Consider the following 27,391-nt stretch of genomic DNA (forward strand, 5'->3'; position numbering starts at 1 on the left):
TCGACCGGAACTGAACCTGGGACCCTTGAGTCTGCAGGCCTGGGCCCTATCCACTGAGCAACACCAGCTAGGGCTCTGTCTTTTCTACATCCTTCGCCGCCCTCCCTCAGGCTTGCGGAACCCTTGGCTGTGCTGGCGTGGCACACGTGGTGCCCAGCACGGGTCTGAGCTCGGGGAATGGCGGTTGTTGGGTGAAAGGATGCTCCAGGGAAGCACGCACAGAAAGCAACAAGGAAGTGAGGAGCGCAGTTCAGTACTAGCAAGGTCTAACACGGAAACTCAGGATCGCAGGGAGAACGTACGCGTGTCCGTGCTCAGGGCTGTGCTGAGAGGTATGAACAGCTTTTCGATTTGTTGGATTTTGAGAGTAAAACCTGCCCATGGTTTTCTGAGGAAGGAGAAGTAAATAGAGGCATGGGAGAAGGTAGGAAAACGTCAAGATCATTACGGAGCTGAAGGTCCAGAGGAGATGCCTGCCTCTACTTTCGGCCTGTGGTCCCTGATTCGGGGCTGCCCAGGATCCAGAAGGGAGTGGAGGAATGTGGCAGGGGAGTCAGGACAGAGGGGGGAAGGCTGCCAGGAACAGGTGCTGGGAACTGGGCAGGAACATGAGCCACGACCACCGCACACACGTGCTTCATAAAAAGCAAGTTGTTCACTTTATTACAGTTTAGTGCTCTTGTAAAATAAATATCATAGAATATCAAACAGACAGTGAGGGACGCACGCTGTGCGGAGCGTGTACCAGCGTTCACGGGGCCTCCCACCGCGCTCAGTGGGGCCACACACACGTGCCGAGCGGCCCCTGGGAGCTGGGAGACTGGGGGAAAGGGGGGACAGGGTCCCTACGTCGCTTTAGGGTTCGTACCGTTGCCCTGCCCCGTCTCCACCTACAACTATGGGACAGTCACATCTGACGTCGCCTCTGCCGACCTCCGCTGTGTTCTGTAGCCGGAGACGATTCAAGTAACACTCCCAGAAAACATGTGCAAACCAACACGCACGGCCGGGCTTCGCGCAGAGCAGCGGGGTCACGCGGGGCGGGGAGCGTCTGCGCTCAGGCCTGGAGCCTCCCCGCACTCAGAGCTCGGAGGACAGGGCCCAGGACCGTGCTCTGAGCCGGCGGCCAGACCGCGCGGCCAGCGTGGGTGAGGATGCACGCTCCAGGCTCACGTCACAGGAGCATGCTGAGTGGCAAGGTGCTTTCCAAACCTGCTTTATTCCCGCGGCCAGGCCACCGTCCTGCCCATGCAGGAGCGGCCTGCGCCTGCCCCTTGCCCACGGCCAGGCCCGCGCCCCTCGCTCCTCGCCCCGCAGCCCCGCGTGGCCGCGTCGGAGAACCGCCCACGCCCAGCGGCTCGTAAACTTCTGAGCAGCAAGAACAAGCATCCTTTCAGAAACCTTAGGACGGGACGTACACGTTGGCAGTTGACACATCAATAAATATCAGTTTCCAAGTGAACAAGACCCCCGACCAGCTCCTTCCCAGAAGACGGCCGAGCGCCCGAGGGAGAACCGTGCCCCCCGCCCCCCAGGGCCGCCGCCCGCAGGGGCTGGGCCGTGGGCAGGGAGGCGGGGGGGGGGGGGGGCGGTCAGAGACAAGGAAATCGCTGTGGTTTACGCTGACGGACTTCAAGTAACAGGAACCTGCCGCACGCACAGCCGCCGGCAGCCTCGGGGACAGCACGCCGCAGCCTGGCTCGGACCCGGCCAGCACCTCCCCGCTCCTCCCGGCTCCGGGCGGGGAGGGACCCTGCCTCTGTCTGTCTCCGGCAGGTCTGCGACTCCGCACTCCGTACCGCAGACGAGAGGAGGGCGGCGTGGGCACCGCTCGCGTGGGCACCGCGGGCTGGTCGGCCTCACTTGCGCGCCTGGGTCTTCTTGGGCGCGGCCGGCCGCTTGGGCTGCCACAGGTGGTTGTGGATGGTGAGCGCGTCCACGCTGACCGACATGGTCTTGGCGGGGATCAGGTTGAACTGCTTGCGGTCCGAGCTGTACTTATAGAGCTTGTCGATCATCTTCTTGGAGATGCTGCGGGGCCCGGTGCCCGTGAGCTTGCAGATCTCCTCGGAGTCGGGGTAGTAGCAGTACAGGGCCCGGAACTGGCAGCCGGCGTCGCGGAACAGGATGATGTAGTGGTTGGCCTCGCACTTCTCCAGCTCCTGCGTCGGGGGGGCGGGGAGAGCCTCAGAGGGGCCCACTGAGAGTGGCCACGAGAGCCTGGCCAGAAGCTCGTGACGCCACCACAGCCTCTTGTCCAACTGCCGCCAGGCCTTCCTCCTCGCTGAGGGCGGCCCCTCGCTGAAGGGCCGTTGGGACAGCGCTCCTGCGAGGGGGGAGCGGCGTGGCCCTGGGCGGTAACAGCCACCAGCACCCCACGAACGACCTGCACCCCATGAACCTCCATCCTCCTGGCTCCAAACGGAGCCACTGCCAGCCCGCCACCGCCGGCCCCCCTGCCCCAGCCTCCCGCCCCTGCAGCCCCGCCCCCGCCCGGCACGTGGGCCGGGCTCAGGAGCCGTCCCGCCCTCTGCCGTGCCGTCTCCTCTGCTCTCCACTCCCAACACCACCACCCGTTCCCACCGCGGCCTGGCACCCCGCCTGCCCAGGGCAGCCCCTCCCACTTCTCCGTCCAGCTCTGCTTCCCGCGGCCCGGCCCCTGCTCCGCACGCACACCACACGGCAGGGGGCATGTGTGACCAGCACTCCCGCCGACGCCGCCTCCGGTGGAAGCCGGACGGCGGAGGCTCACCTCCAGGATGGAGTTCTTGTGCGGCTCGTTCACCTTCCCCGCCAGGCAGCAGTGGGACACGGCGTTGTGGATGATGGGCTTGTTGGACTTGCTGCTGGGCTCCTTGAAGAGCTTGGGCCCTGGGGACAGGGAGCCGTGCGTGAGCGTGCTGGGCGGGCGCAGCAAGGCTCGAACACTTTGGAAGCGGAAGACCCACTTGGTTTGTTCGAAAGAATCCGTGTTAGAGTTTTTAAGTAAACAAAGGAAAAGACCGCCTGTCCCCTTCCTAAGGCCAGTCTCTCGGGTGTGAGAACGAGACGAAGCCGGAACTAACTTCCGAAGCCCAAGGTGCCCAAGTGCTCAGGGCACGCCGGGCTGGCTGCCAGGCTGACGGTGTCACCGCCACCAGGCCGCTGGGTGACAGCAGCGGTTCTCGGTGGGGATGCGCCTGGCCCAGGGGCGGGCGTCACCTGTGTACTCGGCCACGGAGGCGAGGGAGGACGCGGCGGACGCGGTCTCCCAGTCCCGGTCGGTGCTCCTGCTGGGGTTGCGGCTCAGGATGGGCAAGGCTTCCAGGGACTCGACCCTGAGGAAAGGGAGAGGGGACGGTGGGCACGTGCGCCCTCCCACCCCCAGGTGGTAAGACAGGGCGGGACCCGCTGCACTTGGGCGAGAAGGGCCATTGGCAGTGGGCGGGGACACCACGGCCACACAGTTATAACCCTGCAGAGACGCAGACACCCAGCCCTCCCACACTAGACAGAGCGGACGGCTGCAGGGAGCCGCCTCACAGACCGGCCCTCCTGCAGCCGCCACACCAAGGCCAAGACCCTGGAAGGAGGGCAGGCACGGGGCCTCACCGACCGGCCTGCATCGACCACAGCCGGGGTCTCCGCGCCGAGCAGAGGGAACAGGTGGCTGGAGCTGAGATCCAGCTCAGGCAACCCATCCCGGGAACGAAAACCCAACCAGAACCCAGTCCGAGAGGAATCCTCCGTGAAGCTCAGGCGACGAGGCCACACACATGGCAGAGGCGGGACAGGGCTGGCCGCAGGGCAGTGCAGGGCGGGATGGGGGGACCTGTGATGAGCAGGCCCCAGCACCCCCTCCTGCTCACTCGTCCATCACGGGGACTTGAGGTTGGGGAACAGCTGCCTTAAACAACCTTCGTCGAAGCGTCCTGGCTCTGAGGACACACCCTCCCCACGCTGTTCGCACCCGACCTGAACCCACACACGGAACCCACGCTGAGGGGCCCTCAGCAAGCACCGGCCGCAGTCGTGTCCGGGGCTGGGGGGGGGGGGGGGGGGGGCTGGGGGGCTGTGGCAGACACCGGCACCACACGGGGCTGCGGGGACCGCTGTCCGATGCCGACACTGGACCGAGGCTGTGGGCTGGCGGTCCTGGCTCACGTGGGGGCATGGGTGGCGGCAGAGCACCTTTGTCCTTACCGTGGGGCGGGGGTGCCCCCCGAGTGGACGCTCTCGGGCTCGGTCGTGGCCGCGGAGGCCAAGGACAGGCTGGAGCCCGACTGGGCCCGGCTCAGGTTCTCCGCTGCCGAGACAGAAACGCTCTCGTGAGATGCGGGCTCTGGGTTCGACCCCCAGGTCTGAACCCCCCCTCCGGCCCCGGGGCCGCCGGCACGTCCCCCCAGCGCAGCGTCCGGAGGGCTGGTGGTGCCCACCGCTGCTTACGGGTGGAGGAGCACTTGGTTCCCGAGTCGCCGCGCGGCTCCTCCCGGTGGACGGACTTTGGCCGGGGCTTCCTGGGCTTGGACTTGGGGTTGCCCAGCCCCTGCTCCTCCAGGATCTGCTGCTGCTTCCGCCGCAGGTACTCCTGCTTGATGAGCTCACGCCGCGCCTTCTCCTCCTCCTTCCGTATCCGATCTTCCTCGGCTTTGCGCCTGACAGAGCACCCCGACAGCCCCGGTCAGAGGGACGGCCTCCCGCAGCGGGGCCCGGGACCGAGGGCCCTGCCCTGCCCACCCCGGCCGCCCCCGCCCACAGCCAGGCTACCTGGCCTCGTCCCTCTTGAGCTCAACTTCCGCCTCCAGCTGCTGCTTCCGCATGCGGGCCTCCTCGGCCTTGCGCTGCTGCTTCAGGAGGAAGGCCGCCCGCTTCTTGGCGAGCTCGTCCTCCGCCTTCTGTTCGTCCTGCAGGACATAGGGTGCAGTGGTGCACCCACCCCCACCCCCAGAGCGCCCATCCTTGCCCCTGGGCACCCATAGCTGACCCAGGGACACCACCCCCCATTCCCAGAGTGCCTGTCCCCACCCTGGGGCACCCAACCCCACCCAACAGTCTGAGACTCAACACAGCCCAGACTTGCTCTTCCTCCTTCTACCTGACGAACAGCCCAGCTTTAGGCCAAACCACAAACGGATGGAAAAGGCGGCTCATGAAGCTGTCGATTCCCCCGTCCGGCCCCCGTGTCCACCACAGGAGCTCACCCCCCACCCCCCCGTCTGCGCCCGCGGCCCGGCCCTGAGCGAAGGTCCTGGTGCCCTCACCGCTCAGGGGCAGCGCAGCTCACCTTGAAGAAGAAGCCGACACCCGACTTCTGGTCGCCGTCCGCGCTGAGGTCCACCGAGCTCTCGGGGCCGGCCGGGCCGTCCTCGTCGGGGGCCTTCAGGTCCGACAGGTCCACCTCGATGAGGCTGGCCTTGCTCCGCGGGGGGCCATCGGCGGGGACGCCCTCCTTTCCCGCGACGGCGGGGTCCCCGAGCCCCACGTCCTTCAGGCCCAGGCCCAGCGCCTCCTTGAGGCTCATCTGCTCCGACAGGATGTTGGCGTCCTGGGGTGCGGGCACGGGGAGTGCCCGCTGGTTGCTGGCGTCGTGGAGCCGGTAGGTGTCCGAGAAGCCCTTCTCGGGGGGGCCGCTCCCGGGGTCCGCCGGCCCGTCCCAGCCCGGGTCGGGGGGCGTCCGCGGCGGGAAGGCCCGCAGGTGCGGCAGGGCCTCCACGCTGGGCGTCGGGGTCTTGCTCCGGGAGCCCGGCTGCCGGTCTTTGGGGACCTTCAGCTCGGCGGGCCGCCCCGCCCGGGAATTCCGCCCCTGCCCCAGGCGGGGGGGCCGGCGGTGCCCCGACACCCCCGTTGGAGACAGGGGCTCCACAAAGTGGATGGAGGCCTTGACCTTGGGGTCCGCGGCGCCGTTCCGGGTCCCGGGGGCGGGGGGCGCGGGGGCCTTCATGAGCAGCTGCTCCTGCTGCTGGGAGATGCGCAGGATGGCCTGCTGCAGCGTGCTGATGGTCTCGTTGAGCTTCTCGATGGAGAGGTCCCCCTCGCCCGCGTCCAGCCCGTCCCCGGCCACCTCCAGGAGGGCCGCGGACAGCGCCTTGCTCTTCTCCAGCTCGGGCAGCGCCGCCGGGTCCTGCCGGCGCTGCTGCAGGAGCGCCAGGCCCTCTCGGTCCACGTCCTGGCCCTCGCCCGCGTCTGCCCGGCCCTGCTCCCTGGCCAGGAGGTCCTCCGTCTTGGACAGAGCAGCGCTGAGGTCCTCCCCGCTGGGCTCCGGCTTCAGGGGCTGGGGGCCGGCCTCGGCCTTGCCCTTCTTGACCACGTGCAGGAAGGCGGCCTTGCCCAGCTTCAGGCGCTGCCGGGCGGACAGTGCCTCCATCTTCTTCTTCTGGGCCTCGATGGCCCTCCGCTTCTCCTCCAGCTGCATGTGCAGCTGCACCAGCTCCGAGGCCAGGAGGCTGGCGTGGTCCCTGCCCTGCCGGCCGGGGCTCTGCTCCCGCTTCTGCTTCCACGTGGTCAGCGGGGCCGGGCCGCTCTCCGAGGCGTCCGGCGTGGTCTTCTGGGAGCTGCTCGTACTGGACTTGGTCTCACAGCTGCTGAGCCGCTGCAGCTTCCTCTCGGCGAAGCTGGTCATCCGCGCGCTCCCGCTGGCCACGGAGGCGCCGCTGAGCTGCGAGATGGTGCTCAGGCAGGGGCTGGAGCGGCCGCTGGCGCCGTCCTTGTCCTCGTGCTCCTTCACCTGCATGTCCTCCTGCAGCTTGGCCGATTCCTCCTCGCCCGCGCACCGCCCCAGCAGCGCGGGCAGGTCCGCCCCGAGGAAGTCGTGCTCGGCCTCCTCCAGCTCGGCGACGTCCGAGTCCGAGTCCTGCCTCAGGACGGTCCACGGCTCCGGGTCGGGGGCGAGTGGGCTTCTCGCCCGGCCACTGTGCAGCCTGCCCTCCGGGGCCGCGTCGGCTCTGGCCACGTGCAGGAAGAAGCCGTCGGGGGACTGTCGCTGGGAGGAAGGATCGAAACTGCTGCTGGCCGGAGGCTCCCCGCGGGCGTCCCCGGCCGGTGGCCCCGCCTCGGCACACAGCTCCGCGGAGGAAATCGGGGTGAAGGTCCTGTTCAAGTCACGAGTGCCATAGCTGCCGGGCGCCCTCCTGCGCCCCAGAGCCGGGCCCTCGCCGGGCCTCCTGGCCGTGCAGCTCCTCAGCCGCCCTTCCCCGCACTCGTCCTCCTTGCTGACCGCCTGCTTCTCCTTGGCGGGCCGCAGCACGGCCGGCATCAGCGGCTCCAGGAAGAAGCTGTCGGGCTTGCTCTCCACGGGGCCCGCCGGTCTCTGGGGAGGCCTGGCACCTGTCGGGGGGCCCAGGTCACTGCCGTGGGGAGCCCCGTCGGTCCTAACGATGGCCACGAGCTCCTCGTCCTCGTCCTCGATGTCCACGTTGTTCAGGAGGCTCTTCGCGCTGGCCCTCGGGGCGGGGGGCTGGGGCTGGTTCTGCGGGGTCTGGGGGAAGATGTTGGATGCCAGGCTGTCCTTGCTGATGGAGCGGGCCAAGCTGACGCTGTCGCCAGAGCCGGGGTCCGCGTCGCAGCTGGCCGTGTGGTGCAGCGCGAACGGTGCCGGCTGAGAGGCAGGCCTGTGGGGGAGGAGCCGGTCAGCCGGAGGGACTCCCAGGGAGCCAGCAGCTCGGCTGGGAACCTCGACTGTGGAGCTGGCTCAGGGAGCGACTCTCAAACACTCCGCTCCCAGGACCCCTTTACACCCTTAAAAACGACTGAGCTTCCACTTGTTACATTTATCCTTACTAATCAATGCTTATCATGCTACAATTAAAGCTAAAACACTTCTAAGTGATTAAGAGTTGTAATAAAAAAGGCCTATTACATGCAAAAGGACTCCATTTCCTAAAACCCAGGAGTCAGTGTGGAGAGCAGCGGCCTCACGTCGGCAGGTCCTGGCTCGCCTGGGGGCCTCACACCTGCTGACTCACCGCCCGCCAGTTGCCCTCGCCGCTGCCCGTGAACGCCCCCGTGCTCCCGTGCTCGCGGGCTGGGGCCTAGGAGCCTCCCACGCGGCTCACCTGTGCTTTGTTTCTGGCCACGCGACCGCTGCTCCCCGGGGCTGGCCGTCCGCGCGGGGCAGGGAGCTGGACCGGTGTCGCTCGTCTGCAGGCGAAGAGGCAGGGGCGTGCTCAGCAGGAAGCCAAGGCTGTGTCCTTTGAAACTCAGCACAGTAACCGTTTCCCACGGAAACGCACCACCACGCACCCAAGCTGCCCCCGAGAGCAGACCGGCACACAGGTAACTTCCCAGTGTCGGCGAAACAAAATGGCCCGACCTCTGAGTCGCCAAGAGCACTCGTCTCGCTCAGGCACACACAGCGACCTGTGCACCTCACAGGGTGAACGGCGTTCCCATGGAGGACAGCAGACTCTGCGGCACATGCTCCGTCCCAGCTCTCCCTTCAGTCCTCACTAACACCCGCCTGCTCCGCCCCAGACCTGCTGCTCCAGAAGCTGTGTGAGGAGGAGGCAAAGCCACTCTTACCTGGCGGGTCCTCCCCGGGCGCCGCCCGCTGCTGCCGCTGCCGCAGGGGCAGTAAGGGGTGCGATGGGCTGAAGGCAGAGGCCCCTCTCCCCCTATCAGGAGAGAAACCGGTGGGTTAGCAACCTTCATGGCCAAAAGCAAATACAAAGGAAACCACAGAAACATCACAAACACACCACGCGTAGGGATTTCACTGGTTCTTGAGAATAATTATTAAAAAGAAAGACACCAGAAGAGGACCGAGGACGGCACACCTGGAATAAGTAACTGAAAGCTGCAGCCAGGGGCAGCTGGCTTCTGGTCACTGTCTATGATAAAAACCTGAGTTCCCAATTTTCACAGCAGCTCTCGGGAGTGCATCCTGCCCCCTCCTGGCCGGGGAGGGGCCGGCCAGAGGCTGGGCGGGAGGAAGACCCAAGAAGAGCCACAGAAAAGCGGCAGAGCTCAGGGACTCAGCTCCGAAAGCCACACACTCACAGGGGGTCCGGCTCCTCGGGGTGCAGGTGCTGCCTGGGGCAGCCCTCGGCCGGCGGCTGAGCCGGGGACGGCGGCTCGGCCGGGCTCGCTGCCGCGGGGCTGCCCAGGAAGCTGCGCTTGGTGGCGTTGGAGATGGGGACGGGCGGCCGGCTGCTCTTTTGGTGTGGCACTGCTTTCGCTGCAGAAATAGAAACGTTACAGGAACATCCGTGAGTCAGCTCCTCACGTCCCCAAGAAGCTCCTAAAACCCTGCCCTGCATGAGCACCAGAAATAACACCGCTTTTCCTGAAACCAAGCTTCTCAGACACTGGCTGTGACTCAGTGCTGAGCCTGAGCGGGGACAGGGAGGAGGGACGCGGGCCCCTCGGGCCTGGCGCGGCCGGCGGGCGTGCGGGGACAGGGGTGAGCGCCTTCCGTGAGCAAGGGGCACGTGGAGTCCGCGGTCACGGTGCCTTTGCTCACGCCGCAGTGAGCTTCCTGTGAGCCAGGGCCGGTGACCTGCTGTCGGCTGCAGTCTCTGCCGTGTGGACAGTGATTCTTTTTCTTAGTTTTTATCTGCTCTCAGTGAAATGAAGGCCTCATTTTATTGGGGCTGCCTGACCCACTTTCCCCCGGGCTAGCCTCTCCGAGGGGAACCACGGGAAGGAACACACCTGCCCCTCCCCTCCCAGAAGCGAGTCTCCAGGGGCAGCGCTTACTCTGGTCAGGGGTGCATCCTGCCTTGTTGGGGGCAAAGGAGACCCTGTGGGCAGGAGCAGCCAGCAGGCTCAGCCCAGCTGCCCCGCCTCCAGACGCTCAGCAGGTCCCGGGGCCCCTCAGACAGGCTGGGCTCTACCCCCACGGCAGCCGCTCCCACCCGCACCATCGCTGCACAGAAAAGCAGGGAGCGACCGAGCCTCGGAGGACGGACTCTCACCGTCCTTCAGCTCCTGCACATCCCGAGGCTGCACGAAGTCCGGCCGGACGTTCTCGAACCACCAGAAGAGCTCGGCGATGAAGACCATCAGGTTCGGCTGCGAGAAAAGCAGAGCAGGCGCGTGAGCAGCTGGGCGGCGGGGCGGCGGGAGCGTGTGCGCGCGGTCACGGTTACCTTCAGCACCGGGGGAGCGTACAGCATGTCTTCCAAGGTGAGGTAGAAGCACCTGTTGAGGTACTCGTTCGAGAACTCCCGCAGCAGCCGGATGTTGTACAGACTGTCAGCCATCGACGTGACCTCCTTCAAGCACACGTCTGCCAGAGACAGAAACGCAGGTCGAGGGTGTTGAGGGCCCGATGCCGAGAGTTCAGGCCACAGGGACTGACTGGAAAGCAACCACTCGGCACAGAGACCCGAGGACCTCAGGGTCGGAACCTAACTGCCCCAATCAGTCCCTATTGGGAGAGGCTCGCATGGCCGTAGCAGCGCTCACCAGCAATGAGCCCTGCGTTTGGCGCCCTCCCAAGGAAGAGTGGCCTACGGGATCAGGCTGAAACCAGCTGACATCTCCCACGGGGTCCCACATTGCAAGAGGGTGCAGGCCAGGATGGACCCCACTGGTGCACAATGGGGCCGGGAAGGTTCCAATGGGGGCAGGAGGGTTCCAGGGCGTTTCCAGCCCATTTCACTCAGTCCAGATTGGCTGGACCCCAGCAGCAAGCTAACCTACTGGTTGAAGCATCTGCCCCCTGGTGGTCAGTGCATGTTATAGTGAGTGGTTGAGCAGCCTTAGCATATCATTAGCATATTGTGCTTTGATTGGTTGTTCGGTTGTTCTGCCATTTGGTTGATCCGCATATTACCCTTTTATTGTTTAGTATTATATAGGACTAGAGCCCCAGTGCACAAATTCATGCACAGGAGGGTCCAGCCAGCCTATCCCAATAGGGGCCAATTGGGGAGGGGATGCAAGAGGTTGGTCAGCCAGTCCTGCCCCAGATCGGGGCTGGGCAGCCGGGGGGGGAGGGGCTGAGGCAGGTTGGCCAGCTGGCCCCACCTCCTATTTGGCCAGTCAGCGGCTGCAGTGCGCGTCACAGTGACCTGGATGACCTTTTATACATGTAGATCACATGTGTCAAACACAAGGCCCGCGGGCCAAATCCAGCCGGCCAGGCCTTGCAATGTGGCCCGCACCGCGCTGTCATCACTGCACTCCGCTGTCAGTTGATGACATTGTCAGTTTATGACTGTTCAGTAAACCATTCGGCCCGCGATTTAGGCTGGATTTTAGATTTTGGCCCCTTCTCTGATTGAGTTCAACACCCCTAATGTAGATGGTTATAAAGATGGTTATAAAAGGGCTGTGTGACCATCCTTTAACAACTTCTTTATCACAAGTTTGTTTATAATGTTCTGTGCCACTGAATTTTAATATAGTTTAATTTAAATACAAGAATCTTTTCCATTATTTGTGCTTTGTAATTTAAGTAAATAATCCACCCCGACGTTAAAAAACAGTTTTCCTATGTTTTTTTTCCAAAGTTCTCAAGTTTGGCTCTTCAGGGCAGGTCTTTCCTGCACAGCGGGGGCTCCAGCTGCTGGGGAGGCCTCACTGCACTCCCACATTCTGCACGGGCCGTCCCCTCGCCTGTGAGATGTGGGCCTTCTCCTGAGCCAATCACACAGGCTTAGCTGGGTAAAGCTACACCAGCTGGGCCCACCCTCCTGTTCTTCAAAATCTGGGGCGACCTGAGCAACAGAGCCCGGGGGCGAGGGACGTGACCCTGCGGCCATCGCGTCCCTGAGGCGGCGCACCTCGCGGGGATGCTGGCAGCACGCCATGGACGACACTTGAGAAACAGGGTGCTGGTGGCCTCACAGCTCTCCCCCAATGAGCACTAATTACGGAGCAAGAATAAGGCCTCGGAGAGGAAACCCACCCAGCGCCTGCACCGGTGCCACCAACACCGCACACTTGGCCCCATCGCCACCCGGGCGCGCCGCACTCACCGTCCAGCTTCATGTGCTCGGGGCAGTAGTAGTGGACCACGGCCAGCAGCGCGGCCCCGTCGCTGCCGTCTCGCATCAGGTCCTCCAGCAGCGGGAAGTAGGGCGGCTGCCTCGCCGACAGGTGCTCTCGGCGGTAGCGCACCTGCGGTCGACAAAAGGCAGACTCTACACATGAGGTGCCCCGCCCCACGCCCCACGCCCCAGCAGACCGAGCGAGCGCAGGGCGCTGGACAGTCTGGGCACGGCAGTCGTAGGGGAAAGCTCAATGTCGGCATCACATCCTTTGCCCAGAACCCCCATGTCCGGATCTGGGAACTGGCTGGCGGCACCCCGGCCGACAGCCCTCAGCCGCTGAGGAGCGGCGTCTCTCTAAGGCCCGGAGGGCGGGACCGGTTCCCCTCCCAGAGCCGCTGCTGCGCGGAGAGAAACAAGTGTGAACCAACGTCCTGCCACTAGGCCGAGCAGTCCTGCTCGGTGCTGGCAGCACTCGCGTGCATAAGAGAATACAAATGGCTCAGCCTGCGGTTGGGAAATGCCCGAGAGCAGGTCAGACCATTTCGCCCACGAAGTCAGTGGTGCGGGAGCAGGAAACGGAGCTCGTGGGCGGGACCCACTGGGAACCCGTGCTTCTCAGGGTCTCTGACCCCCTTCGGGGAGGCGTGTGCCCGGTCGGGCTGCCCCAAGCCCCATCCCCACGAGCAGGTGAGGAGCGCAGGCCAGGCCGCCTGGGAGGGGGCGCAGTCCTGTTCCCCCGGTGTTCTGCATTAACGTTCACAAACCACATTACGTGGGGGAGCTATGGGGGCCGGGCGGGCGCAGGAGGGAGCCGCAGCTGCCCTGGCGCGGGGCTTGGTTACAGAGCCAGCCCAGAGGAACGGCCTCGCCACGGAGAAGCGAAGGGCCTCCCAGGCAGCACAGGGCAGAGCCACGGCAGCAGCGCCCTCGGAGACCAGGAGCGGGCGCCCTGTGTCACCAGGGCTGCTCCTCGCAGACGTTCACTTGTTTCTCACCCGAGGCAGAGCTGGCAGTGGTCCCGCCCCAGCATGCAGACATGGCATGCACCCGGCCAGCTCCCACATGGACACAGCACACACGGAGATGACCATGGCATGCAGGGAAGCACATGATTGCTCGGCTGAAGATGGATGGAGTGACCTCAGAACCAGGGAAACCGTGTAACTGACCACCGGCCGGTCAGTGTGAACCCTCTGGGCTCTGGGATGATGAGCTGAAGCCTCAGAACCTGCCAGACCTGCCCACAATCCTCGCCGCCCCCTGGCTGGGCACTGTGGTCCGACAGCGAGGGTCAAGCCGACACGGAACTGAGGCAGCTGCGGGCCTCCCCGGTCAGCTCGCTCTGACCCACCTTCCCGTAGGACAGCCGGCTTCCCGCAGTCCTTCCTGAACCTCGTCACTTGTAACATTCAGAAATTACAAGACATGGAAATATCCATAAAATGCTTCTTCCCCGTTATTATCAGAGCAAGATCATCAGCCACAATGCAGCCGGTCCACTGCTCAGGGGACCCACCTGCCAGTCTGGCCCAGGGCACGGCCCGGGGGCAGAGTTTGGAGGCTAAGCTGCCCGCCTGCAAAGGGCTCTGTGTGCCAGGACCTTCCCTCGCGTGCCCCCTGCGTGCCTGCAGGGTGGCACCACGGAGCAGCCAGGGCTGGGCCAAGCCGCCCCTTCACTTCCTCTCACGGGAAATGCCCTTCTCACTGCGGGGACCAGGACCCCTGCCAGCAAGGAGGGTGGCCTCCCCACCGCGCAGGCGGCAGCGGTGGTCACCTCTCCCAGAAAGCCGTGCTGTGGGCACTAAGACACACAGGTCACCACGAGGGCCAGTCACATCAGAAAGGTCAAAACGAAGAGCGTGGGCCCTGGCCAGTGCGGCTCTATGGTTGGCGACCGGCCTGCGGACTGAAGGGGCCCAGGTGTGAGTCCTGATCAAGGGCATGTAGCCAGGTTGCAGGTTGGATCCTCAGCCCCGTCAGGATGCCTGCAGGAGGCAACCAATTGATGTCTCTCTCACACCAATATTTCTCTCTTTCTTCTCCTACTCCCTCCCTTCCACTCTCTAAAAACAAACCAACCCCAAAACCAAACACCAAACAAACAAACAACGGAAAAATGTGCTTGGGTGAGGGTCAACAACAAAGGGTCGCCTGGAGTGGCCAGTCCTTCTCCGAAAACCCTGCTTTACAGGCACGTTCACCTCGGTGCGTCAGAGCCGTCTGGCACGCTGAGCGCACGCTGCCTGTGAACGCGCCAGAGCTCGTGCCCACCGCAGGAAGCCACGCCTGTCAGCCACACAGGCCGCACCACACGGCACAGTGCAACCACCCCAGGACACCAGACACACAGGCGGGCGAGCGGCGGGGAATGAAGCAGGTGGCGGCACAGGATGGTCTGATGGCAGCGGGCACGGAGTCCACTTACGGGCACCAGCTTCCAGTACCACTTGGAGGGAGACTGCTCGGGAGGCAGGGGAGAAGGCAGGAGAGGTGGGTCAGCGGGACAGGCCCACGTGCGGACGGACAGACGGTGTACACACGTGGGTGCAGTGTGGACACGAGGGACCGGGACCCCAAGGGGAAGGCGCAGCACCTCCACACGAGCTCTGGGAGCAGTGGGCACTCCGGGAACTTGGTGCGGCTGGCACCACGTGGACGACCAGGCACCGAGGGGGGCGCACGAGGCGTCTGCCTCGTTGGAGAGCGGGAGGAACAATCGCAGTCTCGCATGCGGTGCCCACGCATCCCCACAGCCAGGGGACACGGGCAGCCACGGCTGGGCCACGCCGTGCATGCATTCAGGGAACGTGGTTCCAGACCTGCACGTGCTTGGCCAGAAAAACCACGTCGGGGAAGAAAGGGCGGGAGTGACAGGGACGCACTAGTGCCACCTGCGCCACATCAATCAGGCGCCACAGGCCCTGCCACAGCCCCACGAGGGCTTTCGGGCACCACGCCAGCCCCTGGCCTCGCGGGCAGTGCTGAGGTCTGGGAGGTGGCCCTGGCAGACGGCAACATGTGCCTCACTTGCTGACCCGTAGAAGCCGACTCCTGAGCCCCGTACCTCCCAACACCCCTTCACCCCCGGTTACATACTGGACACCTGTCAGAGAGAGGGTGCAGGCGGTGCCCACTGCCCCGGGGAGCCACAGAGCCAGCCTGCGATGCAGGAGACCCCCCCGCTGTGAGGGAGGCGAGGCCAGTGTGCACAGGTGGCCCTCTGCACCGAGGAGGTGCCCTGCCTTTACCTTCTGATGAGCAGGACTCTCCAGGAACTGCTGCTTCAGCTTCACTTCCTTCTCCGTTATCTCTCTCATTTTCAGATTTACCTAAAGGAGAAGGAAATGCACTTAAAAGGTGACTGATCCAATTGGAAATAACCTCCCCAAAGAAAAGTGGCCAAAGGTAACAAGCAAGCAATTTACCCAAAAAGAATGACAAGCCCAACACACAGTTTTTATTTCACCCGTCCCCTGACCCTCTCCCCTCCGGCAACCAAGCTTGGCCTCTGTGCCCCTGGGTCCATTTCTGTTTGTTTATTCACTCCCCCAATCCCAGTATCAGTGAGCCACAGGGCGCTGGTCTTTCTCTGACTTATTTCACTGAGCACACTATCCTACAGGCCCATCCATGTTGTGGTAAACAGTAAGGAGGGAGAGGGAGAGGAACATCAAGGGGAGAGCCATGGATCGGCCGCCTCCTGCACGCCCCCCACCGGGGATCCAGCCCGACCGGGAACCACATGGTGCAAGGATGTCTGGCTCACACTGCACAGGAGCTGTTCCATCTTCTGTGTCTTTAGCAGCAGAGTGTCACCAACTGAACACCGTTTGTGTTCAATAAGACTTAATAAACCAAAAGGCTTTGGTAAGGGAACCCTGTGGTCACATGGACCCTCTGTCACATCGGACATCTGCTACTAAGAATAACCATTTAAAAATATTTTTATTGATTTCAGAGCAGAAGGGAGCAGGAGAGAGATAGAAACAGCAGCGATGAGAGAGAATCATCAATCAGGTACCTCCTGCACGCTCCCCACCCCCCTGGAGGTTGAGTCCACAACCCAGGCCTGTGCCCTTGACCAGAATCGGACCCGGGACCCTTCAGTCCACAGGCCAACGCTCTAGCCACTGAGCCAAACCGGCCGGGACAAAAATAACCATTCTTTATACACGTTGCATAAAAGATTACATTGCAAGCTTCTAAATATAATAGAAAAGGAAAAAACGCATGCAAGCAGACACTTTTCTCTCCAAACACCGGGTCAGACGGAGCGCCTCCTTGAGCGCACAGGGGACACAGCAGGAGGAGGAGCAGCAGCAATGTGGACCCACCAGGCCTGCATTTCCTACCCCAGCCCCAGGCCGGCCCCGCTCCTCGGGACACCTGTCACCTGCCCGACACCACAGGCAGTGCTGGCGCACACACGCAGCCGCACACACGCAGCCGGGCCCTGCGGGCGGGGACTCGGCATCGCCCCCGAGGACGGCCGCCAGGCGCACTCACCTTGTTGACCCAGAACACCATGGCGTCCTCCAGGTCGTACGGGAGCTCCTTCGAGGCGCTGAACGTGGAGAAGCGCTTGACGCTGGCCACCACCTTCTCGATGCTGATCATCTCCACGGTGTAGGCCATCATGAGGGCGTCCACCATCGCCATGTGGGCGCTCTGCAAGCAGGCAGTCAGAGTGGCCACCTGCCTCGCCCACCAGGCACCCCCCCCCCTTTCTCTTTTCTCCCCGCGAGGAGACAGCGGGGCCTCATCTGCACGCTGCCCCGCCTCAGGGTCGGCAGCCTGGTGCCCTGCGGGGAGGGCTCGTCCTCCGGCCTCACTCCGACACCCTGGGGGCTGGGGTCCTCGGTAAAGGAACGGAGGGCGACACCGACGGCCTCGGGCACCATCAGCAGCGCCCGCACTGAGACCCCGCGGGGCCTCCAGCCGTTTCTTCCCACACCGGAGGGTGCGCCTGACCACACACTCCAGCCACCCAGACCGAGAGTGAGACCACGGAACGGAATGCAGTGAACACCCAGAGGCAACCAGGGAGCACGCCCTCAAAGGGCGTGGCCCAGCCCCCCCCCCCCCCCCCCCCCGAAAGCCCCAGGACGGTCTTTCAGAGAAAGACAGGAGGGGCTGCTGAAAAGACAAAGGCACCCACTACTTTATTTTGGCACCAAATACTCAACGTAAACATGAAACAACCCGACAGCATGAGCACAACACAGACAGCCCCCAACGCTGCAAAGCGCACCTCCACACGCCCACACCTCCGAGGGCGTGCTCACCTCCACACGCCCACACCCAATGCTGCAGAGCACACCTCCACCCGCCTACACGTCCGAGGGCGTGCTCATCTCCACACGCCCACACCTCCGAGAGCGTGCTCACCTCCACACACCCACACCTCTGAGGGCATGCTCACCTCCACATGCCTACCCGTCTGAGGGCGGCATTCAGCGCTCACCCCGAGTCAGCCAAGAGGAGCTGCTGGTCCAGGTCCAGACCACTCAGCCACACGTGACATAGGCGCCTGCCACACACACAGAACCAGGCCAGCTGCCACACACACACGTGCACCATGGTACACCTGAGGTTTCAGCATGCCTCGTCCGTGCAGCGCAGCAGCAGAGGGACAGCTGACAACGTGACAGGCTGGGCACCCGCAATGCCCATGGCACTGGAAGCTGTGACGTCACTCGCCCATCATGCACACGCGTCCTGGTGGGGTGGGGTGCAGGCGTGCCAGGCACTCACCATCTTTATGGGTGCGTGGCTGAGGTCGGGGTCCGTCACGCACCCTGGGGGGGGTGGGGGGTGGGGGGGGTGCGGGCGTGCCAGGCACTCACCATCTTTATGGGTGCGTGGCTGAGGTCGGGGTCCGTCACGCACCCTGGGGGGGGGGGGGTGCGGGCGTGCCAGGCACTCACCATCTTTATGGGTGCGTGGCTGAGGTCGGGGTCCGTCACGGGCGTGTCGTCGCTCTCCATCACGTAGATGCCCTTGCGGGACAGGGCCTGGATGACAGACTGGTGCCCCTGCAGGGCGGCCGCCTGGTCGCCCTTCAGGATGAGGCTGCATATGCGGCAGTACAGCTCGCCCGCCAGCAGGAGCTTGATGACGGGCGGCTTGATGTGCTCCTGCTCGTACTGGTCGATGTAGAAGGGGTCCCTGAGGTCCTCGGGGATGTTATCTGAGCCGGGGGAAGATGACAGAGCGTGACGCGCACATTCAACACGCCCCGGAGGACAGAGGGCCACTGACAACTAGATAACGGCATAAAGGACACCAGGGGGTCCTCATGCCCATCTTCTCTGCTGCAAACTAGCCCCTCGCACCCCAGGGGCGTGGGCAGCACCCCACTTAAGTGACCTCACGGCCACGGCCTCAGGAGCAGCGAGCAGGCGAGGGTCCCCCAGGGGAGAGTGGGCGCCAGGAAAGCCAGACCAGTTCTGCTCTGGGTGGGCCACGGCAGGGTGGCGGGCGGGACGGTTGTGGGGGCACCCAGCAGCAGCCCTGGGAGCAGCCATATACGTGTCCCTCTGATGGGAGACGGCACTGGGCCTGCTGCTATGGCAACAAAGCAGCACAGGGGCCCCGCCCACCTCCATCTCGGACCTAGTGGCCTTAAGCTCCACGTGAGCCTGTTATTTAAGCGTCACAATTCTACTAAATCAAGACTTCTGTCTCCGCGTTACAAACAGGGAAACTGAGGCACAGAGAAAGCACGCAGTGTCCAAGGTCATGCGAGGCAGAAACCACTGTGAACCCACAGCATTACCCACCTCCCACTAACGCACCAGCCACCTGAGGACAGCTGGGCCTTTCTGGGTGGTGAAGGCTCACGCCCAGGAAGACTACAAAACCTCGGGACAGGAGGACAACGGACAGAGCTAAGAGGGAAGCAGACGGGACTTCAACACCCGTCAGCAGACAGGCCTGCGGCAAGGAGAGAGCTGATCCCCACCACCAGCCGCAGGCCTGCCTGGCACGCACAGAGCACTCCGCCAACGCCAGGACACGGCCTCCAACTGCCCAGGGAACCGGCGCCCAAGCACAGCTCGCCTGGGCCGTGAGGCAGGCCCAGTCTGTCCTCTCACCACCATGGAATCGGACAGAAAGGAACAGCGAAACACAAAGCAGGCAAATCTCCCACTTGGCACTCACACTTCTAAATAACTCACGGGTCAGCGAGGAAGCATCAAAGCAAATAAAGGGAAACAAACAAAACGGAACGAAGAGACAGCACGTGGGAAACGCAGCTCAGGCAGCACCACGGGACACGGAGGGCACCCCATGCTGAGAGGAGCACCCCATGCTGAGAGGAGCACCCCATGCTGAGAGGAGCACCCCATGCTGAGAGGAGCGAGGCTCCAGGCATCCTCACTCCCGCCTCAGGACCTGGGGAAGGGAGAGCAGGAGACACCAGGCGGATGGAGGGGGGAGGGAAGAGCAGGGTGGGAGGAGGAGAGGGGGGAGGGAGCAGGTGCGGCACCAGCAGAGGCCCTCCAGGGCTGGAAGACTGTCTGCCAGACGACAGGTCAATGCCCGCCATGGTTTTGTGAGAAGTTACGGCCGGGAAACCGCAGGCTGGTGCCCGGGACTCCCCGGGTGAATGTTAACGTACGTTATCTCGGAAGTTTAACAGAACTGTCTAGATTGGCCGACGGTCTGAAAAGACATTTCACGGGAAAAAGATTCAAATATCCAACAAGCATCTAAAAAAGTGCTCACCGTGATCAGTCCCCAGGGAAACACCACGGCCACCGGAGCGGCTGAAACACAGGCTGAGGGTGGCCCGTGTGGTGAGGGGGCGAGGGAGCAGGCCAGCGCCCCCGCTTCGCTGGTGGAATGAAAGGGTGACACAGCCACTGGGCATTCCACCTCCTTTCCAAGACCCACGTCTACACAAAGACCATTCATAACAGACACGCATCAGCCCCAGACATTCCACTGACACGGTCCCCCATCCGACCTGCCAGGAGACTCCTGTCCCGCTCGCCGCCCCCGCCCCCAGGAAACCTTCCCGGCACACACTCACCAGCCTGGACACCACCACACACAATCTGGCCAAGACTATCCCCAGAGGAATCGCTACCATTTCAGTCCACTAACCCTATCACAAAGCCCAGAACACTTGTGCACAGAACTGGCCTGACACCCTCTCTTCTCTGGTGGGGTGGGGGGACCTCAAACCTTACCATCTCTCAAGGCCTATCACCCCCAACGCTGCCACACATGCCCCTCCCACAGTGACCACAGCCCTGGAGCCTAGGCACTGCGACCCACTCATTGCCCTGAAGCTCGTGTGCGAAATGCCAGGCAGCGATGTTTAGTCCTTGAGCTATTTCATTCTGGTCCACAGTTCATAGGAGGCGGCATCATTACTCCTCCCCTTGTGTTCCCAGGATGCTCCTGACACCTCTGCGATGGCTGGCTGAATGGCTGGGTGGGAAACTGGCTCCCACTTGGCCACCTTCAGATCCATGAAAAATGACAGCAATCTGAGGTTTTCAACAGCTCAACTAGGAACCAAAAAGAACACGTGATATCACGTGACAGGACCGGGAAAAACCAACAGCAGGAGCCTCTGAGCTCTCAGGAAGGGAAATGTGAGCAGAAACGTTTTAACACAGGGCTTCTGGGAGAACGCACACAACCGACCTCCTGGAGCCGGACGTCACTCACAGGTGAAGGGCTGGGACCAGCACTCACACATGAAGGGCTGGGACCGGCATTCACACGTGAAGGGCTGGGACCGTCTGAACGTGAAGGGCTGGGACCGTCTGAACATAGAGGTGACCTACTATGATGTTCTTGGGTCAGTACTGAACCTGTGGCCTCAGAACAGGAAAGCGAAGGTGGGCAAACAGGTCCATCTTTACAGACACCCACTGGGTCGGGACCGAGTCCCGGCCCAAGGTGTCTCTAGTCCCTGCACATCTGGCCAGCAGGCGAGCGCTGACTGTCCTGCGGACAAGGCCGGAGGGCAGTCGTGACCCCAGGACCCCGGTGGTCCCAGCGGGCCAAGCAGAAGCAAGGCCATTGGAGGAGACCAGCCAGCCACCCGACCCCCACAGGACCTAATGCCACCGCCACACACACTCGGGTGCCCTGTGACCTCCCACCAGAAGCACCCAAATCCCTTGCTGAGAACAAGGCTACTTAAAACCACCATCTAAACCAGTGTTTCCCAAACTTCTCTCATGATGAGAATCACCTGGTGGAGTTGTTAAAACACAGATTCCTGAATCCCAACTAAGAAGTGCTAAACTAGGATTTTTGGGAACATATAGGTAAAATTGTATACTTAATTAGTGCTCTAAGACAGATGTTATATACAGAGCACTAAGTTAGGTATGCAATTTTACCTATATGTTCTCAAAAATTCTAGTTTAGCACTTCTTAGTTGGGATTCAGGAATCTTTGTTTTAACAACTCCACCAGGTGATTCTCATCATGAGAGAAGTTTGGGAAACACTGATCTAAACCCACAAACCAGTGGCCTGAGGGAGAGCGGTGAGTGAAAAGGGAGAAGATGCTGCCAGGGAGGCCCCTGCCCGCAGTGGGGCTCCCAGCCAGGGCCAAGCAGCGGCTGCACTCATTTCGTCTGGCCGCACAAGCTTCCGCCTGGGACTCACTTAGACCAAACGCCACCACCCAGCAGAGTGGAGGCCTGCTGGACGACAGGGAAGGGTTTACACACAGACTCCGCTGCCCTGTGGCCCCGCGAGAGCAGCAGCACGGGTCACGGACACGGGTCAGCGGACAGAGGCCTGGCGTCCGCACGGGCTGCCCCCACAGCAGTGCCTCAGTGAACAACTCTAACGAGAGTGAGGACCAGTCTGACCCTCCCGAGCAGCCGGCTCGGACAGCCCAGGGCCTCGCCATCTGTTTGCTGCCGGTACAGGAGGTGGAATGTGGGGGCCCTGCCCTGTCCAGGTGGCTCAGCCTGGGGAGCGGCCACTGGTCCCCAGGACTCCTCAGGGAGAACCGCCATGGGCACATAGCAACGTGCTGGCAACAGCTGAGTGCCTTCTAGCGTTTTCCCTGGGTTACTTTTCAACATTGTCCTTGAGACATAACAAACACTATTGCTCAAAACCCCAAACCAAATAAGTTTCCTAAGGTCGTGGAGGAAAAGAAAAAAACAACAGGAACACAAAAGCCTGGTCCACACGCCATTCTCAAACGGACAGTACTCAGAGTCACCCCTTCAAACTTACCAACTTGTATGACTTTCACCCAGAGAGACTAAAACACTCCCGCTAACAAGCAGGTCTGCTTCCTTACAGATACTTCCAAATGAGTAAGGTTCAACGTGTCCAGTGTACTACTTATAAGACAATAACTAAATCACTGCCAATGACTCGGGAGTTACCCCCAAAGGAGGAACAGATTCTAAGGTCAGCTCAAGACGGCCCCCAGTTCCCGGCAGCGGTGCTGCGAGGAAGAAGGTGGGAGGGAACGTCTAACCACCGGCCTCAGGCCTGGCTGAGGGTGAGCTGGGCTGCCAATGGGGACAGCGGCCCAGGGACTGTGAGGTCCGGAAAGGCAGGAGAGGAGAGGCCACCTCGGAGCACCTGCCCTGCGCGGCCGGCCTCCCATTCCTGCACAACCAGAAAGACTGTTCTGCCAATGAGCTAATTCACCAGCCGGCATACAACAAGGCACAGGTGTAAGCCACTCTCGGAACCACGCTGACTCACCGAAAACCAAGCTGCAGAGGCCATGGAGGCATCCGGGAAAGGAAGCAGGGGCGGCCCTGGGTCAGAAGAGGGTGGGGATGCTCTACTGGCTGCCAAAGGCCCCCCACCCCTCAAGGACTGGGCCCACCAGGGAGGGCAAACCTCCCGCTGGGCGTGGCCCCCACGCCAGAGACTCAGGCGGAACCACGTCAGCTAGGCCGAGGTGAGCGGCCCCTGGTCATCTGAATGGGGATCTCCCAAATTTGTAAATTTAAAGGGAGATTTTCGATGAGAAAAAATGGACACCTGCTCCCTTTCCCCACGTAGGTACAGACGGAAAAGCAGACGGGATTGGAGGCTAGACCTCCTGAGACCAGGGTGACGGGGCCCCGTATTCAGCCTCCATCCCAGGCCCCCTCAGCGCCCTCGGCCGGCCTTCTATAAATACCGCCTGTGGAGTCCGCACTGCAGAGCCTATTTTAACACCAGCTTTGCATTACTTCCCAGTGAGTCAACAGGTACTCCAGAGCCATCGGTGCGGGGGAAATAAAACCGGACGAACCCAACACGACTGTGGGGAGAGGCCATGGGGAGAGGCCGGGTGACTCCCAGACAGCTGACAGGCCGCGGTGTGCCAGCCCAGGGCGGACACAGGCATTGGCTACAGCTGGAGGGGAGCTGGGGAGACCGCCGGGGGCCTCGACAGGGTATCTGGGTCCACGCATCATGCCCCAAGCCTAAGGCTCCGGGTGCAAAAGCTTCGCCCAAGAGGGGACCCGGCACAGGCGCCGGCAGCAGGGCACAGGATGGAGCCTGAGAAGGCCGGTGGCCTCGCGAGAAGCCCTGCCCAGCAGCGCCCGGCAGCGCGAGGAGGAGGAAAACTCACCAGGGAAGGCGCAGGACACGGGTTCCTGATGAATTAATTATCAGGAAAGGCAGAGAACGGCCAGCACCCGGCGTGAGTGGTGTGAGGGCAGGTCGCTGCTGAGGTCAAGGTCGGGGCTGGGTGCCCCCGGCCATGCCCAGGACACCGGGCAGGCCTTAAGCCTCAGACCTACCCCTGACGGATTCCACCTTTTCGCTAATCACAGGTGTGGTAGCGCTGCCCCGCGGCTTACCCGGATCCTGAATGCGGTTCGCGGAGCTTAGGGACCGAAACCCTGACCGAGGGGGAGGAGGGGACAGCCCCCGCCTCCACTCCAACCCGGGACACGCTGCCAGCGAGTCCTCTCGGCGGGAGGGGTGCTAGCACCACTCAGGCCGCCCCAGCTCCCAGGACAAAGGCGTTTTAGGAAAAGCTTCCAATTAAAAGGCCGGAGCGCGATTCCGTGCGGACACAAAGCACCGGAGATGAATGGGGAAACCTGGGCCCGGGGACCACCTGGTCCGCGGGCCAGGCCGGGGCGGTCAACCGCGGGCTCCCGAGGCCTGAGGACGCGGACCCGACGCCGGGTCCCGGGCCTTCCGGGGGGCTGACCCGGGAGGGCCCGGTTCCGCACGACCGGCCACCGCCCCGCTCCCTCGGCGGGCGGTCAGGTCTGCGGGGGGGGTGAGGGGGACCCCGCGCCCTAACCGCGGCTCCGGAGAGGGAGGCCCGCCGCGCCCCCGCCCGCCCCGCGCCCACCTCGGCCGTAGGCCTTGGCGCACAGCCACTGCAGGTTGGCGGCGATCTTGGCGCGCGCCGGGTCGTAGCGGTCCAGCGGCACGACGTCCGCGGCGCCGTCGGGCGCGGCCTCCATCCTCCGCCAGCCGTCCCCGCCCGGGCGGCCGCCCGCGTCCACCATCTGCGCGCTGGCAGGCGCCGCGGCGGGCGCCCGGCAACAAAGGCGCCGCGGGCCGCGTGGGGCCGCGCTGGACACTCGGGCACGGCCGCCCCGCGCGGGGCCCGCAGGCCGCCCCGCCCCCGCCCGGCGCGCCGCCTCGCTCAGAGCCGCCGCCGCCGCCGCCGGGGCTGCTGCTGCTGCTGCATGCTGCGGCCCAGCCGGGGCGCGAGGGCCGGGGGGCGGCGGGCGCGGGGCGCGAGCCGGGCGGGGGCGCGTGCGCGGGCTCGGGGGGCGGCGGCGGCGGCGGCGGCGGCGGGGACCGCTGAGGAGGCGGCCAACCGGCGGGAGCGCGCGTACCGCCCGGGCGTTGCGCAGGCGCAGGGGGCGCGGGCAGTCGCCCCGCCCTCAACCTGCGCTCGCCCCGCCCCTTTCCGCAGGCGCAGTGAGAGCTGCCCGAGGCCCCGCCCCCGGCCCGCGCTCGCCCCGCCCCTTTCCGCAGGCGCAGTGGGCGCTGCCCGAGGTCCCGCCCATTCCCGCGGGTGCCGGGCGCGGGGTCGCGCGGCGCGGGCGGCCGGGCCCGCAGGGTCCCGCAGCAGCCCTTTGTCTGAGCCGAGCCGCCGCCTCCTCCTCCTCGGCGTTGGGTCGTCCGGACGAGAGGCTCCGGCCCAACCCGACGGAGCCGAGCCCCTCTCGACGGCTCCTGCGTCCCTGGGACACCGCGCGGGCCCAGCCCCAGCGCCGCGGGCGGCGACCCCCTCCCTCCCGGGGTTCCTCCTCCCAGACAGCTGTGCTGACAGCCTGCGGGCGGCCCTCCCGCGGCGGCGGGGCTAGGAGCCGGGACCGCCCTGGGAGCTGCCCCGGGGATGCCCTCCCTCCGCTGTCAAGTCGCGCTGGGAGCCTTGGGAACTCGGGACCCCGCCCAGAGCAGCCTCCAGCACCTGGCCCCTCCCCGTTGCAGCACTGGCAGCCGGGAAACGCCCCTTAGGGGCATCCCGCTCCCCTCCCTCCTCCCCCTCTCCTCCCCCCTCTCCTCCTTCCCCCTGCAGCGCAGAGAGCCGGTAGCGTCCTGGCGGCCACCAGCCAGGGTCCAGGGCAGGGTGGGCTGACACACTGCGCGCAGCCACAGGTTCCAGCTAGACCTGAACCCTGGAAGGGCTGGCTTCATCTTGGTAAATTGGCAGCCGAGGGCCTGCATCCAGCCAGTGGTGGTAACGGTGAAACCTCGTGGGTCTGCGGTGCTTATCTGAGGAGCAAACAGGGCTCCGGCTTCCGTGCCCCCGACCAGGGACCAGAGAGCCAAGCCTTGAGGGAAGCAGGGAGAAACCTTTCCCTCTGAGTGAGGAGTCGTGGGAGTGAAGGCCAGGGCTCCCAGTGTCCAGGGGCTTTCAAGGTGCCACCAGCCTCCCCTTCCTCCAGCCAGAAAGAAGACCCAGGCAAAAAGTGATGGAAGCTCAGGACCCAGCCACCCAGCCAGTGCCAGATGTATCCAGAACCCCGCCCCCTCTCCCTGCAGAGCTGAGATACTGGCGCTGGCTGCACAGGGCATGGGGCAGCGGGCAGCCCTGGCGGGAGGGAGACAGGAGGGCTGGGACCTGTGGGAAGTGAGGCCAGGAGGGCATATCTGGGGAGTGCAGACAGAATCCTCAGACGGGCGTGCCTGGTGTGCAAGAAGCAGAGAGGCCACGGAGTCAGGAACCCGGGGTGGAGAGGCACTGACAGGAAGTGGGGAGGGGGCAGACCTGGCCCTGTAAGAACTTTGACCTCTTCCCTGAGTGAGACTGGAAGCCATGGAGGGACTTGGGGAGGAGTACGGGGATGCTACGTTTTCTGTAAACCCAAGACTGCTCTAAACATGTAACTGATAGCCTGGCGGGTGTGGCTCAGCGGTTGAGCATCAGCCTGTGCAATAGGAGGCTGCTGGTTCCATTCCCCATCAGGGCACATGCCCTGGTTGTGGTTGCTGGCTTGATCCCAGTAGGGGGCATGCAGGAGGCAGCCATTGATGTTTCTCTCTTCCTCTCTGAAAAATCAGTAACAACGTATTTAAAAATAAAAACTGTAACTTACTGATTGAAAGAACAAAGCAAACCTGCTGCCCAGCTCCACAGCTTCAGCTTCTTGACCAGCTCCTCCTGCTAGAAAGGAGCCCGCAGGCTGAAGGAGCCTGGCCAGCTTCCCCAGGGCCTGTCCTGTCCTCTCCTGGGCTGGCCTGGCCCTGTTGTTCTCTGGCCACTCTTCCCTGTGCTCCTCCCTTCAAGACCAAGGGCTGAGGTCCCCGTGGGTCCGAACTTCACTGCCGACCCTCTGTCTAACGCTCGTAACCCACAGACACAGTGGGTTCACCCTGGGTGGGCAGTGGGGTGCTCACCGGCAGATCTGAGCACAGACCCGGTGTGCGGAGGCCTGGCCAGCAAGGGCTCCGTCCTCGAAATTACCATGGACCCAAGGATCCCCACAGCTGCCCGACCGCTGGGAGGAACCTGTGGCATCTGCAGTGATAAATGCTCCCGAGTGCAGGCCCCTCCTAACTCAGACCTGGCACCACGGCACCCGACACTCGGTCCCAGACAGTCCCAGGCCAGAAAGCAGGAGGGCTCAGCCGCCCAACCTTCCCTTCATTACTGCTCCCCCAGGGAGAAAAACGCTAATCTGACTGAAACCTAGTTAATGGAATTAATTAATTAAACTTAATTTCTCCGTTGGGAGGGAACACAGGGGAGAGACCTCAAACCACTGTCATTCTCCCCCTTTCCTTTGCTTCCCTCCCTGAGGGAGATGGGGTTTCCCTCCTGGGAACAGTGTGACCCCCTGGGAGAAAGCAGGACGTAAGGGCTCTGGGCAGCTGCTGCCCCCGAGGTGGGGCTGGCCGTGCCCCCTGGGCTGCACGGTCCCCTCGTGACCCTGAGGCCGCCCCAGGCCCAGGTTGTGCACAGCCAACCCCACGCTCCGTGCGACCCTGGAACCCCTCCAGGGGGTCTGCATTAAGGCTGCACCGGGAGGAAAGGGTGGGTAGTGAGGCTGCAAACTT

General features: G+C 63.5%; 1 protein-coding gene across 3 annotated transcripts; it reads right to left on the reverse strand.

Annotated features, from left to right (window-relative positions):
• Positions 1–636: 636 nt before the first annotated feature.
• Positions 637–24,532, reverse strand: CAMSAP1 (calmodulin regulated spectrin associated protein 1). Of its 3 annotated transcripts, XM_084907355.1 has the most exons (18): positions 24,225–24,532; positions 17,843–18,105; positions 16,422–16,583; positions 15,164–15,244; positions 14,341–14,373; positions 11,901–12,042; positions 10,065–10,204; positions 9,891–9,987; positions 8,974–9,151; positions 8,497–8,588; positions 8,031–8,115; positions 5,264–7,586; positions 4,747–4,883; positions 4,426–4,634; positions 4,183–4,285; positions 3,202–3,317; positions 2,753–2,871; positions 637–2,162 (listed from the first exon to the last, which is right to left on the reverse strand). In XM_084907355.1, exons 1-18 carry the CDS (start codon positions 24,382–24,384, stop codon positions 1,860–1,862), a joined length of 4,743 nt encoding a protein of 1,580 aa, XP_084763481.1. In that variant the 5' UTR covers positions 24,385–24,532; the 3' UTR covers positions 637–1,859. The 3 variants fall into 3 exon arrangements, with proteins under 3 accessions (XP_084763481.1, XP_084763482.1, XP_084763483.1); XM_084907356.1 differs by lacking the exon at positions 14,341–14,373; XM_084907357.1 differs by lacking the exons at positions 17,843–18,105; positions 24,225–24,532 and adding an exon at positions 17,670–17,730.
• Positions 24,533–27,391: the final 2,859 nt, after the last annotated feature.

This window comes from Pipistrellus hanaki, assembly GCF_964339955.1.
Source record: "Pipistrellus hanaki genome assembly, contig: scaffold_62, whole genome shotgun sequence".
Classification (NCBI taxonomy): Eukaryota; Metazoa; Chordata; class Mammalia; order Chiroptera; family Vespertilionidae; genus Pipistrellus; species Pipistrellus hanaki.

Bases quoted from the DNA above. Each gene is read 5' to 3' on its own strand.
- CAMSAP1 (XM_084907355.1), bottom strand. From the start codon at position 24,384: ATGGTGGACGCGGGCGGCCGCCCGGGCGGGGACGGCTGGCGGAGGATG. The intron at 9,152-9,890 runs GTGAGAGTCCGT...CTATTTCTGCAG, and splicing joins TGTGCAGGAGCTGAAGGACG to CGAAAGCAGTGCCACACCAA. The intron at 7,587-8,030 runs GTGAGCCGCGTG...CCTCCCCCACAG, and splicing joins TGGCCAGAAACAAAGCACAG to GCCTGCCTCTCAGCCGGCAC.